Raw genomic sequence first — 15840 nt, forward strand, 5'->3', positions numbered from 1 at the left:
AGTGAATTTAATCAATTTATGCATTTTTTTTAGTTAAATGGGTCGCATTATTAACCCTTAAATGGATCATTTTGTCTAGCACGACATGACCTATTTGTTAAATGGGTTAAGCGGGTTAGAAACTGGTAACCCGTTTAATAAATATGTTAGGTTTGGGTTTAAATTTTTGACACGATTATTAAATGGGTTGGGTTTGGGTTTGTATCTTGCGACACGACAAATACCTTAACCCAACACGACCCATTGACAGCCCTACCCGCAGCCGCCGCTGACTTCATTACTGCCCAACTCAGACGGGTCAACGTCATCTTCCTTGCCAATTCAGACACCAACATTAGCCATCCAGCCTGAACGCAGAGAGAGAAGCTTCCCCGCCAACCCATGACAATCGACGGACTCTGCCATCTCCGACCATCCCAAAATTGCAACCCTAGCGCCACCACCAAGATCCGGATCCTTTACGTCTCCACAAAACCAGATTCTGTCACATCCCCAACCTAAAACCAATCGCGATCCAGCAAGGCCATCTGGGTATCGCACCACGTCGTCGGTAGCCCACACCAAATTGCCACCGTCGGCATAGAAGCCTCCGCAATCATCACCGCCAACAGATCTGGGAATCAGTCCACCGCTCTGTGCATGCCAACCTCCAGCACAATTAGTCGGAACGACATTACTGCCAATTGGGAATCTTCCACCAAACCAGATCCGGTGAACTAGAACCCAATCACCATCAAATACAACAAATATGCCTCCTCTAACAGAAGATAGAGTCTGACGAAAAGATTTGTCGCCATTGCAACCCGAAGAGAGAAGCAGACGAGTAGTTTTGTCGCCGCCGCTTTCCCAAGAAAGAGACCGGCGATAATTCTCTCTCTCAAGAGTCTGAGTCATTTTTTTCCCTTCGACTATAAGCTTTTCCATCACCTACTTATTTTGACTGGAACGGGAATAAAAGTTTTGCGGTTGACAAATTGGTCAGCAACCAATTTAATTTTGTGTCTGGCAGGTCGGACTTGAAAATGGAGATGAGGTATCTGCAAAAGATATTATGATGCTTAAGTCAATAATTGCCTGAGTTATAGTGAATGCGAATGGCATGGGGTCGATTGCTTACACATATACAAGTTTTTCTTGCTACATAACTGATAATGAGTTCCAAAACTTCAACTAAAAAAAAAAACTCTCCTAAGAGAGAGAGAGGAAGCTGTCAATAGTCAATAATCAAAAATTTCAAAGACAATATCTTTCTTTTAATTGATTAAAATAGTAATACAATTCGGGAGGGAGGAAGATAGCATACTAAAAGTTAACTAGCTAGGAACTTGATAACTTTTTTTTTTTATCAAATAAGAACTTCATTAATAATGAACTGCTTACAACGAGTTTTGGGCAACATCTCTTACTCAGAAATGGCCACTAGACTTCTCACTGGAAACCTATATACTGACTCTAAACTTGCACTACAACTGTATGACAAAGACAACAAGCGCAGGAGCAGTAAATCCTTGACATCTCACCTCTCGTCCAGCCAGTAAGAACTCTAAAACTAGACAACTCACTTGTGTCGACACTAACTCACCAACCAGAGTCCTCCTGACCAGCTTTTGATCGACCAAGCCAACACTCGTTGTGACCTACACTCGACCAAAAGGATTGCCGGACATTCAAACCTGGGACTAAAACACCAACACCATCGCCTCCCTATTGTCAACACCATCCATCCACCACTGCTCCAAAACGCCAACTCCTCCGACCCAATCCCAGACAGGAAGGATCCACTAGAAGGCCAAGGATGATTGTCTATGTCAGACTTTTCGTCACCGCTGCTGACCCAACTCCAGAACAGGAACGGCCCCCACGACTGCGAAAAGAAGATTGTCTCTGCCACACCTTTAGTAGCGACAAATTACCGACAATAAAATAAAGGGAAAATGATCATTTACCCGATTTTAGGCTAAAAATTGCCCACGTGCTCCACAAACTGTTTTTTAACCCCATTTACCCAAAACACTCTAAGGGATTATTTCCCCTTTACCCAATTAATTCTTTTTTTTTTTTGAGACTTTTTTGCCCTCTCCTTCTTTTTCACTTAGAGGGAGAAGTCATCCTCCACCTTGCCGGCCTCCGGTGACCAGTGGCAGGGCGCCGGCGATCGGTGACCGGAATCCGACGACTGGCGACCGGTCCCTAATAATATCCAGTAACCATATTATTGCCCCCCAGTAATCATATTATTGCCCCCCAGTAATGCTATTATTGCCCCCCAATACTCATATTATTGCCTCCCAAAAATCATATTGTTGCCTCCAATAATCATATTATTTCCGTCCAGTGAATTGTATAAACTCCCAAAACCAAAATGAATACATTATTGCCCCCAGTAATCATATTATTGCCCCCCAGTAATCATATTATTGCCCCCAATACGCATAGTATTGCCTCCTAATAATCTTATTATTGCCTCCAATAGTCAGATTATTTCCGTCCAGTGAATTTTATAAACTCCCAAAACCAAAATGAATACACTACAGACACAATTGATCATATTATTGCCCCCCAGTAATCATATTATTGCCCCCAATACACATATTATTGCCTCCTAGTAATCATATTATTGCCCTCAAGTGAACCAAAATGAATACACTAAAAACACAATTGATCCATTTATATGTTCAATTGTACACGTTAACTTTTTTTTCCTTCACCATTCTCAGAGTTCACACTATAAAAAAAAAATGATCTGGGCACCAGATCAGAATGACTGGGGACGAAGAACTCCATATCGGACCGGCAGATCTTGAACTCCATATCGGACAGGCAGGTCTTCAAGCTTTGGGCCGACGAGCTCGTCTCCCGCAGCTTCTTCCTCCACCGCACCACCGCCGACCTCAACCTCAACCACCTTGAGTCTTCGTCGCCGTCGGGTTCCCCAAGGAAGACCCGGCCAAGATTCGGATCGAGAAATAGATCCGAGTTGTCCCAAAATCCGCCGGAAAGGTTTCGTCACCGTCATCGGCTTGCCGGGCGACGACTTCTGCAGTGAAGTCTTCACCGCCCTGGATCGGATTCTTGTGCTCCGACGCTCCAACGAGGAGGAGGAGGTGTGTGTGTGTGTGTGTGTGTGTGAGAGAGAGAGAGAGAGAGAGAGAGAGAGAGAGAGAGAGAGAGAGAGAGAGAGAGAGAGAGAGAGAGAGAGAGAGAGAGTCTGAGATAGAGTCCGGTAGGAGGAGAGAGAGAATTTTGTAGTTTAATAATTTGATTGGGGGTGAAAATGTTATTTGCGTTTAAATTGGGTAAATGGGGTCAAAAAACTCTTAGTGGAGCAAGTGGGCATTTTTTAGGTTAAAATTGGGTAAGTGGTCACGACCCCTAAAATAAAACCAAACCCTAAACTAACAAACAAACCAAAAAAAAACAAACCCTAAATTAAAACTGGAACAAAAAACTAGAAAGCCCAGTCTTGGCCCAAAAACATGGACCAAACTCGAGCTATGACCCAGGAGAGAGGACGACCCCAAGAAGCCTGCCATGCCTCGCATCCCCACCCCAGCCTCCGTCGCCAGACCACCGCACCACACCGCATTCGCAGGACCGCCGACTTGAACCCACTGCCTTTCCCAACGAACCATGAATAAGCACCGCCCCAAGTAGACGAACCCAATCCCAGGCCGGATCCAAGGGTTCCAACCCAGAACGGATTGATCCGATTGGCAGAAAGCTGTGCCTCCAAGTCATGCCACCACCGACCAACCTCCGAACGGTACAACAACACGCCACCACAAGCATGTCACCGTCAGACCTCCGATCCCCCAACACCGAACTAGTCCGCTGCTGAAACCATCGAATGGTGAAGCCAATCCTGAGAACTACTGTGATCTCCTCCTGCCCCATTGCAGCAACTGCTACCGCGACCCACACTCAGACTACTAAAGCCCGTCCGACGACGGCGCCAGGGCTCGCCGCCGGACAGGGATGGAACGCGAGAGAGAGAGTTTTTAGGGTTTTGGCTGTGTCAGTCTCAATAATAAGGAACAGGAACTTGATAACTTAATTAAAATAATAAAAACTAAAAATAAACTTATCGCTATCCTATCCCTAATCCCTATCCTATCCCGATCTTAGCTAGTGCTCACCTTCTTCTTGTCGGACTTTGCGTCCTTGCGCTTTGTGTCTTGGGTAGTTTTGTCCTACTTTGGTGGCGGTGGGTAGTTTGATTGAGCGTAGTGGGGAGGCCCCTTGACCCTCGTCTTTGCGAGGCTCTTTTTGCTTAATGTTGCTTGGGTTGTTGTTTGGGTTATTGTTGTCCCCCTCCATTTTTTCTTGTTTTGGAGAAGTGATCGGCTCAGTGTCCAAGTTGATTCAGTTCTTCTCCTGTTCATAGCCAGGACTAACTACAGGAGTGAGGTAAACAGTAAGACAGCTAGGTTAACCATTAACTTCTAGGTTGAGCTCTCAGCAAGCAAACTCATACTTCTTTCCTCTCAGTATTGTTAAAGATTGAGCTCTATCTATTCACAATACTGGTGCTATTAAGGTATACTGATCCCCTGCTTGAGGTTCATCCTAGCAACATTAACAGTACTGATGCTAGGAAGGGATCATATCACATATAAAGGTTGAGCTCTATTCATCATGGCAAATAGTAGGGGATTCTGCATCTAGCAAGTGAGACTTTTTCAACAAATAGCCATATGCTGAACAACCAGCAGTAGAGTAATATGGATAACGGATATAACTCGTTGTTTGCCCTCTTATAAAGGAGTTATAACTGCGCTAGTTCCCACTTCCCGTATAAAGTCACCACTGATTGCCAAAACAAAACAAAAAAGTCACCCCAGTTCAGTTCCTATTAGTTCCTAGCTTCTGAAGCCATAGGATTAGTAAAAAGATCACATTACAAGAACCATTCCAGTAATAAATATTTGAGTCGATCTTGTAGGCATAATACCCTCTTGGATCAAGCCAAACAAATAGCAAATGTTCCTTGTATTCAAGTACGATACATATGAACAATTGTGATCTCTATTTGAGGTTATTCAGCTATGAGATAAATGATCGTCCAATAAGGACATATTTACAGCATTTGCATAAATCAAATTCAGAAGGAGAAGAGAAGTTGCTGATACATGTCACAGACGTGGTTCGTTGGACATCCGCATTAGAGAGGCTCATTCTAGAGGTAACAGGAATAATATTTTGTGTTACTCTAAAGTCTGTAGCAATGGTCCTTTCTTTGTACATAATCTCCTCATCACATACAGACTATGACCTTCCAAAGTCTATGAGTTCTTCTAACAAATTTACGGAGTCTACGAGCAATAAAATTTGGAAGTAACAATCCAGGATGCAGAGCAGGTGGAGGAGAGTTTGCTCTCACAGGAATGACTTCCAAAGAAGTAGTTGATCCTCCGTTATTGCTGCTGCTTTTTCGAAGATAGAAGCTTCTGCTACCAACATCCCCAATTAAGTCTGATTTATCCAAACCTGTTCAATTAAAAGAGTTCTGAATAAAGATCTAATCCTAGTTGGAAACCAACAAAATCAAGCACATTGTTCAATGCACCACTTCTTGTTCTCGTTTTTCAGTGGTTTCAGAGCTCGCAACTTCTTAGAAACGATAAGTTTGTCATCTTTACATGTAATTTTGCATTGGTTTAACTAAAATGTCTTGCTGCAACTTTGGAACTATCCCTCTTAACATAACCAATGTTACACGTTCACGTATTTGATCTCAATTGTGTTTGATCCACACAATCCCTAATAAATAGTTCACCAGTTAAAATTCTCTGAATATTATCTCTCAAACAATCAAACTATTAATTCTACAATCTGGCAGAGCAACTCCAAGAAAAAGAAAAAAGTTAATAGAACATGAATAACTATATGATTTTGACTTACTTTGAAGGCTGAAGTAGGACTGGTGTAACTCAAAGGACGATGCCTCATCCTTGAGAAGCTTGGGAGTTCTGCCTTCTTTAGTATATTTGTCTACAACAAGCTTGATAGTCTCTTCAACTGTAGATCCCAACTTCACCATGGCCCTTACCGGTCCTGGACTTCCTTCAACCGAAACATTCAAGACCACCTTTGCATCTTTCTTGTATGCCTGCATTTCAAACACTCAGCTCCTTAACCCATAGATATCTATCGGAACTTTGAATCTAGTCATGCCTACATCAATTTTTTTGAAATAAAGATTGAATTGATTATGCATTAATTGAATATCAAAATCACAATACTCCACAGTAAATGAAAATCATCAAAAGGGCCAATGCTGCATTGGTTATGCATTAATTGCAGGCAGTGTGGATTACGAACCTCAAGTTCTAACAAAATATTTGCCCAAAACGAAAAGATACAAGGATATTTCTTTTGCATTCTTGTCATGGTCGAAAATATCCACAATTTCCTCGAAATTTTATTCATATTTTCGTCTTTGAGGAGCAATGATATAAGACGTCACAGTTTACATATCTTGGATAATTTCTCTTACCACATTTTACTGAAAACTTCTATGTAATTCCTGTCGTTCAGTTCAAAAGTATTTTTCTATTTTCAGACCCGCGATATTTGTCACAATCAACATTTGCCTCACATTTAGGGAGATTCTGATTAATATGACTAGAAGCCAAAAGAAAAACAGACATAACAAAATGGTAATAAAAAATTGCAAAAGGAAATGAAATAAATTATAAAACCCACTTGATCTAAAAAAAGAAAAATTAAAAAAAAAAATCACAGTGCAGCTAATTAGTTTGATTCACCAAACAGTCAACTACGAACAAGATTGAAAATTTACAAACAAAAATCTAACTTTGATCGCATACCTCATGATTATTGGGAGAGAAGGGCGTCATCAACGTCGGAGACGACGCAAAAACGTCGACACAAGTTTGAGGCCGGAAGAGAACTCCCTCCGGCTCCGACCTCAGCTCCCAACCAACATGCGGCACCACCTCCTCGCCGAAATCGGCAACAGGGCTCCGGAGCAGGGGCTCGGAGGAGCATCGCTTGAGAATCTTTATAGGCTTGGAACGTTGCTTGGGCGATCGCCGAGCTGGTGGGGTCTTCCGGTGCGACGATGGTGAAGCGTTCGAAAGCCGGGTCCTCCGGCCACTACCCGTCACCTGAGATCGTCGCCGGAGACCCCTCTCTGACATGTAAAGCTACAAGATTTGGAGTTGTTTATTTGGGTTTTTGGAGATTGATGGATTGAGTTTTGGGTTTTGTTGAAGAGAAGGGAAGTTGGGGGAGGTGGTTGGTGGTGGCTTTTGCGTGAGAGGAAAGAGATGTTTGCTTCGTGCTACAGAGTCGTCTTTGCTTTATAACTTCCGCTTCTCTGTGTCTGGTTTCTTTTTTCTTTGTTTTTGGCTTTTCGAAGACACCGCCACTCCTTTTTTATTGGTCGAGTTTGTGCTTCGGCGCAAAAGGTCCGTCATGTGCCTTTTCTTTTCTAGTGGTAAAATAACTGAAACTGTGAAAAAGGTTAAAAACACTCTGAACAATTGGGGTGCTGGTCCGAAATTAAGGGAGGAATGGGATGTTGAAGCAGATCTTCCGTATTTTCACTTTTTTTTTTTTTGTGAATTTTTCTGTTAGCTGATGCTACAGACAATCTTCTTATTCGAGAATGAACTTTTGTTCTCCTATTTATTTTGCTCTAATAACCGGTATTACAATCACTGGTAAGAATCTTCAATTAGTATAATATTGTAAAAAAAAAAAAAGTTATAGAAAGAGATTTAGATTTATCATTAGAAAGTTGAAGTTATCATTAGCTTAAATAATTATGAAAATATTGTAAGAGTTTTGGATACAATGTACCCAAATGAATTCATATTACTAGTACCAAAATCATTTGGTACAATTACATTTCTATATGCATTGACCTCGTTTATGGTGTAATTAAGGACTTAAAATGAGTCATTTAATTGACAACTAAATATATATATTTATAAGCATTATGTTTTAAATTTATAATCGTTTTACTCATGTGGTAAATAACTAGTGTAGTAATGTTTTTAACTTTATATATTCGAAAATGCCCATTGAGGCAAAAGAAGAGGTTGACTGCTTCTAAAAGATTCAAAGACACGATCCATGTTTGCAACCAAGAAACAAATGCACGTTCTGGAAAACCGAAGCACATTTTCACATGAGGGTCGAATCACATGAGGGTCGAAGCACTAAAAGGGCCTGATTGAGTTTCAAAAGTAATGCCCTCTCTGTATTTGCTAAGGCCGGACTAAACTCAAAAGAGAAAGGCCCAACTTCGCCAATTTATCTCCAACCCAGCTCATGTACATTACTTAGCAAAAACAAAGATTAGGTACAAGAAGAAAAAGACTCGCATCATACCGGCCAAGACGTACATCAGAAAGTCTTGCCAGATGAGGGAAGCCCAAAGAGTTACTTTGGATTTTTAACCTCTGAAACTCTGATACGGCACGTAGGCATTCTAACATGAAAACCAGCTGCCTCTTCTTCTTCCATTTTTTTTCTTTTTTTTAATAAGAAAATACTACAATAGTCGAGTACAAAAGTCTCTAGAGCAGCCCGACCCTAAACGGTCAAACATAAGGGTTTTAGACGCTTGACAAGAAACTACAGCTACGATCTTCTATATTCTAAAATGGTATATATGAAAATGAACACTGAAACATTAAGTTTCTATTCCAAATCATAGATGTTTGCCTTTTCTTGTCTCCAATTCGGAGCAGCAATCTGCCCGAACTCGACATCATTGTGCAAGGTGAAAGCAAGAAGCTCAACTCCGTAAAGGCTCAACTCGTACATGTTCCTCTTCTTAGCTCAACTGTTCAACCCCTCCCGGCTAGAACCTCAAAAATTATGTATGCGATGATCGGTCAAAGGCATCTATATATGGTCATCCTTATATGGAGCTATAGACTGAAGGCTTCTATGAAGACTATGTTCCAATCAAAAAACTTTGTTTCTTGAGGAATGCCATCGAAGATAAGTTGTATACCCGCTATCCATCATAGTGCAAGAACCTTTTATAATGTCTTAATGGCATGGCCAATTTCTCGGAGTGCCTTATGATCTATTCAAACAGCAGGCCAATAATTCATAAACCCGGCCATCGATCTAAAACGGAATTCCCTCTTACAGTTTTAGGAGATGGAGATTGGAGAGAAAGGCCGAGTCTTAGTACCGTGGCTGCATGTACGGGACTACGGGTTTGTTCGTGTACATACGTACATGACTGCTACTCTGTGGCTTAATTTGGAGGTGATTGGGAACAAAAAAATAACGACTTCGATCATAACATTTTTCTGGTGAATTGATTAGTCTTTCCCTAGTCTTGATTAATATTCTTGACGGATCGATTAACTACCAATGTTCTTGAATTAGTTTTTATTTTTGATTTTTCAAAGAGTATGATAGAAGTACTATTTAATAAAAAGACTTGGTCGATCTAACTAATTTCACTCAATCTTGCATGTCAATCTATGGGGTCATCTAGAATACCTTGACGTATGTCATACCATTATTTTTTTAATTTTTTAATTTTTAATAAATTAATGTATTAGAAACCTATTGAACTGGTTAACAGGTTAACCACTTAAATGTTGATATGTGTCATTTTTTTAAATAGAATTTACTATATTAACAACATATTCTTTCTTGATATGTAATATTGTTCAGGAATAAGTGATAAATAATGTTAGAATAATGAATTACACCTAATAGAACTAAAATTACGACTCATAACCACACTTATTGTGGTTTTTGTAATTGAGTGGTCAAAGATGTAAATATCATAGTTGGACAACTTTTATCAAATGAATAACATTTATTATCAAATGGAGAACCTCTTTATAATACTAAGTACTTACATATGTTTTGCTCTAATATTAATTTTACCATGTTCACAACACAAATGTTGTTGGAATTGTAAAATGGTTGATAATATCGTAAATGTTATAGTTTTTGAAGTAATTACTACAAGTAGAACAAAAGTTACCACTTTTACATCAATTATTGGGGGTTGTGGTAAAATGTGTACGTAGTCATTGTAGTAATCATTTCATTAATGATAAAAACATATATATTTATTACTCTGACAACCAATTTGTTGTCACACGTGTTAAATTGTCCGCAAACTAGTACATTAGTTTAGGTGGAGTAATTACTACAAATAGAACAAAATTTACCCTTTTTACATCAATTGCCCTGGATTGTGGTAAAATGCACACTCATTGAAGCAATCATTTCATTATTGATAAAAACATAAACATTTACTACTCTGATAACAAATTTGTTGTCACACTTGTTAGATTTTCCATAAATTAGTAAATAGGTTGTAGGTGGAGTAATTACTACAATTAGAACAAAAATTATCGTTTTTACATCAATTGTTGTAGTCTGTGGTAAATTGTTGATTACATGCATTTCTATGCGCGCAATTGCATCCTAAATACTAGAATTAATTAAGCTATTCTTCAAGAAAATTATTATTTATTTAATCTATTTTTATTTATTTTGTAGTAAATAAACGGAATTGTAGATTTTGGAAGAAGTTGTGCGAAATTAGAGCAAAATGGAGATTTCCGACAAAAAGACAAAATAGCCGACGTGGGTCAACCGTAGTCAATGTCATCATAAGAGCTGAATTCAGTTGCCACCAATAGTATATGCGGAATCGCATTGAGAAGAGAGAAGAAAAGAGAAGAAGGAGAAGAAAGAAAAGAAAAAAATATATTTATATATACACCTTGACGTCATGATGACGTCAGCATTGCCATTTCCTTCTCTTTCTTTTCCATCACGTGAGATGCAGTTGTCCTCTTCTTTTATTTCTTTCTTTTTCCTTTTTTTTTTCTTTCTTTTCCCCTCTTCCTTTCTGATCTACTCTCTCTCTTCCCTAAACCCTAAACCCTAAACCTGCACCAAACCTCCTTTACCCTTTCTCCTAACACCTCACGAAGAACCTCCTCAAAAACTTCTTCACCTCATCAAAATTTCACCTGCTCACTAAGAATCACAACATCTCACCAAGATTCAATTTACTCTCCCGTTTCACTCACTCTTCCAAATTAAATTATTAGGCTCTTCTCAAATTTCATCAAGAAAGATCATCAAAACCTTAATTTCATCTTGAGTAGTTAGGAGGATTCAAGCTAGCTTAGTTTTCATTGCTTTCTAGCATTGTTGAAATTAAGTAAAGCTTATCCTCCACTACACCACAAAGTTAATCAGACGACAGTTCCTGAACTGTCGTCTGAGTGAAAAATGTGTTGTTGTCTAGTAGCCTATGGTCTGATTGACTTCGTTCAGACGACAGTTTAAAACTATTGTCTGTGTTACATTCATACAACATATATAAGCTGAAAACAGTCGTCTGAAAATTACCAAACTATTTTTGTTTGGATAAACTATTGTCTGTTAGACATTCAGACAACAGTTCGTTTAATGATTGTTGAGAAACATTATATTACCCCAACACTTTTAAGAGAACTATGTTGTGCATAATGAATCTCAGACGACAGGAACATGACTACATGATGTCTGTGAGATATTTCAGACCACAATGTTGGGATACCTCTGTTGTCTGAAATGAATCTCCAACAAGTGCCAATTTTATTTATGTTGTGTTTAGTGAAACTCAGACATCATAATGTTTAAGAATCTATGGTCCCGAGTGCATCTTGGACAACAGTGTCATTTTTCTCAGTTGTACCAGATGCATTAACAATAACGGTGCCAAAATAGAATATGTCATCTCATAGAACACTCAAACGACACATTTTATTTTTTCAGTTGCATTTTATGAACCTCATTCAACAGTTTCTTGTTATATCTGATGAGTGAAATGTTCTTAGACGACATAGGTTTTGTTATATTTGTTGTGTGAATTGAAGTTCAGACAACTTGACTTTTGATATATCTGTTGTGTGAATGAAAGTTCAGACAACATGGGTTTTGTTGTATCTGTTGTGTGAATGTAAGTTTAGACAACATGGGTTTTGTTATATCTGTTGTTTGAATGCATGTTCAGACAACATGACTTATTTGATGCGTTAAGTATGTGTTGTCTGAGTGAATCTCAGATAATAGAAACTTGACCTATAGTTGACGTCTGAATTGGCTTTGCTTAATTCATTGCAAATATGAAATTTCATGTCCAAAACATATCCAAAATACCACATTGTCATAAATTACTGCCATCTGTTTCATACATTACCATATCCAACAAATTTACAAAAGTGCAAATTCATATCCAGATCTTACAGCAATCCAAACCAAAAGCAACCTCAATATAGCAAGTCTATCATATATCAAGGTTACCAAAATAAGTCCCTAAACCCAAGTGTTAACCAGCTAGATGCGATACTGGTTACATATATGTTTTAACAACAAATTTGACCCACTCTATTCTGACTGCATCAATATGCTACTGCGTATATGCTGCCTTCCCTCTTCTCTCCCACTGAAATAAATTGGGTTGCACTTTGTATTGAGAAAACTATCCAAAATATATGAACTGATCAAAACATGAAAAGTAGTCCAAAACACTTAAGCTACCTAGCAACCACAATTTCATGTGGCATATTTGCAGAGAGCAATATCAGATGACAATATTCCAGCAAACCAGTTTAAGTTGGTGAAAAATCCACAATACCATATGACAATAGTCCAATCTAATGCATTAAGCAATAATTAAACTCACAGTTTTAGTTACCTTGCTGAAAAAATCTAAGTTCTTATCCTCCGCTATGTCCTTCATATATCTCATTATGAAATAGCCACAATCTTTATCAGTATGTTACTCCGGAATACCCTAAAAACAGTATAAGAGGAAACCTGTGAGATGAATGAGGAAAAACAGTAAAAGCGGTACATAAGAACTGCATAGTTGCTTTAGTTGTATAAATAGAGGAAATAGTCCTCAATATATATAGATGAACAATTCAAACTTAATAAAAAAAATGTTTCATAAAATGTACCGCACAATTTTTCCAGGTAGTTGTTTTTCGACCTTGCCTTTTGGCATGAGCATTATATATTTTGATGGCACTTTAATATTAACAGAAAATTTGTGTTAAAGATCATAATATATGCAGCTAAAAACATTATACAAAACTTACTTGTTCAGAAAAACAACCACTTACTTGTCCACAATGTTCTTCCACTCTCCGGTAATCAATCTTCTCTTTAATGGATCCATAAAGTAGATAGTGTCTTCTTCAACGTTTATCACAGTCAGCATCCAATGACAACTTGCAAAGCAGAAAACAACAACATTCACATTCAATATCAGATGGGAGGTAGCAAATCAATGTCAGAATGCATATTGTATCAATATCACATACCTTGAGTTATATGGCAAGAAGAAAATCTGGCCACGCTTTCCTTTTCTCATCCTATCAGCTATTGCACGGGAACCTTCGATTGGATTGCCACAGCCAATGGCGCCAATATATGTGGGGCAAACAAATCCGACCATATCGACCATCTTTGATTTTTTCAACACCCCATGCAGGTAGCTACAAATCAAAGAATGCAAATTTTAAATCATTTAGTGTCACAATCTACTTAAATTCCAACTAAATCCGAGAGAAGGAGATTACCTTATATAGATGGATACGCAGCTACCTGATACTTCCTTCATGGTGGTAAAGTGATAAACATCGTTCTTAGTAACAAAAGTTTTGAACGGATGTCCGAAAATCTTTTCATCAAAGCTGCAGACAATGGTCTTCCGATTTTTAAGCATTTATTTGACCCACATGCATACCATTTTAAAGGATGCGGGGATATTTGGTGGCAATGAATCAATGTCCAGATCTTCCTCATCATCATCATCATTTTCTTCTGCCATTTTTCTCTTCTTCATTGTTGTACTCTTTGCTGCCATCTAGTTATGTAATAAAATAAATTAGCAGAAAAATACTGGCTTGCTAATACCATGTTCTTTAATAGAGTTAACGTACATTTAAATGAAGTTAAAAGCATTATTAGGATTATCATTTGTTACCTTATCTGTCGGAAAAATTATCAAGTCTTTAGGCCAAGCTACATATGTCCCAATAGCATCACGAACAGTCAAGATTTCATCTTTGATTGGGAATGGAAGCAAAGCTGAATCCACTACCGAGAGTAGAATTGACACACGCATGTTCCCCTCACCCAACGGAACACCATGGATCAGCTGGCTTTTGCACTCCTTATTGACTTCTACAATTGTTGCAACTGCTACAACATTATCAATTGAACCTAAAGCCAATTTACACTGTTTCCCAATTGGCTGTGCCTGAAAAATGGCAGAATATATATGTCAATGTGAGACGCTAAAAGATTTCCAATGTTTAATAATATGTTTCAGTTTATAAGCAACAAAACACACAATTTACCTCAAAAACCATAATCATTTCAATGTAGAAACTGTGGGAATTACCTGACATTCACCCTTTTGGATCTCCAAATCTTCAACCACTGGTACTTCTACATTTTGCTCATTCTTCTCTTCTGCTTTCAAGTTGACTTCATCAACAGTATTCACATCTTTCTCATAACCCTCAACATGCTGAACATGCTCCACATGCTCTAAATTCAAAGATTTTTTGACATTGCTATTAATCAAGTTTTCATTACACTTGACACTCTTCTCTAGCAGATTTGAACAACTTCCTTGTTCAGAACCAACTTGCTTGTCAACAGTGGAAACTTTGGGGGAATCATTTTCCACAACCTTTCCGTTGAGCTTTGCTTCTATCTTCCTAAGCCTCTCCTCCCAAATAGTCTGTTCTTCTGCCAATATTTTCTCCCTCTCTTGTTCCATTATCTTCTGAACGCTCAACCTCATAGTTGCTTCAACACTTTCCTTTCGGCGTTTAGGGAGGTGGAAGTATGTATCTTGCTTCACATTTGCTCCTACTCCTCTTATTTTTCCAACATGTTCTGGATTCCCTAATGCCAAAGTCAGCACATCAACTACACCACAAGTGCTTAACTCTCCCTTAGCCTCTTTTTTCTTCAAATCAGCCTAAAACATATTATTCGTGAGTGAGGGATAGATAGATAGAGGTAGTGATGTTGTAAAGTTACATTAAAAATGTTGCGATAAATCAAGTGGAAACTTACAATTTTTTGTGCCTTCTCCTCTATTGAAGGATATTTAAAACTACCATTCTTATCTTGACGTGCTTTGATCCACATCGTTGCACGATCAAGAGAAGATTCTTCCATTGTTGCAGACTACGTAAATTAATTGAGTCAATATGTAAACCAATCTACATTTACATATACAAATAAGATGTGCTGAAACCTAGAAAATTAAAGTTCAATGCTTACCAATTCTTCCTCCAATCCAGCATATCCTTTACGCGACATCCGATGAGGATACTTATTTAAAGCCCTTTTTTCCTTTTTTTTTCTCATGCAGTTCCTACATAACATAATCATTTCAGTGCATGCTTAACTTCAAACTATCAATGCAAAGAAACAATACATGTAGACACAAGTTATTAGTTATCTTACAAAGAATTTGTCAGATAGCCTATCTTTTACAAAAATCTCTCAGTCAAGTTGATTAATGAAAAGATAGTCTTCCAGACAAGACTCGATTGCTTCTGGGTTATCTCTATATGGGAGAATGTAGCGGGTGGTCAAATGGCTCTTGAATTCTCTCCATTTTGCTTCTGCTGAGGTTAACACCATCTGTTTATACTCTGGATACAACAAAAATGCCAACTACATACAGTAGAAATCAACATATAAGCACATGAACCTTTTAGCATGCATATATGATATTCAACATAACAAAAACCAAAAGAACAAAGAAAGCCAGATCTTATACCTTTATGCCTTCCC

At 38.4% G+C, this 15840-nt stretch overlaps 1 protein-coding gene and 1 long non-coding RNA gene across 3 annotated transcripts; both read right to left on the reverse strand.

Moving 5' to 3' along the window:
* Positions 1 to 4909: 4909 nt before the first annotated feature.
* Positions 4910 to 7392, reverse strand: LOC112180349 (uncharacterized protein At4g22758). 2 transcript variants are annotated; one of them, XM_024318880.2, is made up of 3 exons: positions 6831 to 7387; positions 5902 to 6109; positions 4910 to 5487 (listed from the first exon to the last, which is right to left on the reverse strand). In XM_024318880.2, the coding sequence occupies exons 1-3, from the start codon at positions 7161 to 7163 to the stop codon at positions 5255 to 5257; spliced, it is 774 nt and encodes a 257-aa protein (XP_024174648.1). In that variant the 5' UTR covers positions 7164 to 7387; the 3' UTR covers positions 4910 to 5254. The 2 variants fall into 2 exon arrangements, with proteins under 2 accessions (XP_024174648.1, XP_024174649.1); XM_024318881.2 differs by lacking the exon at positions 4910 to 5487 and adding an exon at positions 5527 to 5760 and having other exon boundaries at positions 6831 to 7392.
* A 7566-nt stretch (positions 7393 to 14958) lies between these two features.
* LOC121050537 lies at positions 14959 to 15387 on the reverse strand. Its single transcript, XR_005803271.1, has 3 exons — positions 15322 to 15387; positions 15112 to 15225; positions 14959 to 15013 (listed from the first exon to the last, which is right to left on the reverse strand). It is a non-coding gene; the product is annotated as an uncharacterized LOC121050537 (long non-coding RNA).
* Between the last annotated feature and the right edge of the window lie 453 nt (positions 15388 to 15840).

Source organism: Rosa chinensis, chromosome 7 (genome assembly GCF_002994745.2).
Source record: "Rosa chinensis cultivar Old Blush chromosome 7, RchiOBHm-V2, whole genome shotgun sequence".
NCBI lineage: Eukaryota > Viridiplantae > Streptophyta > Magnoliopsida > Rosales > Rosaceae > Rosa > Rosa chinensis.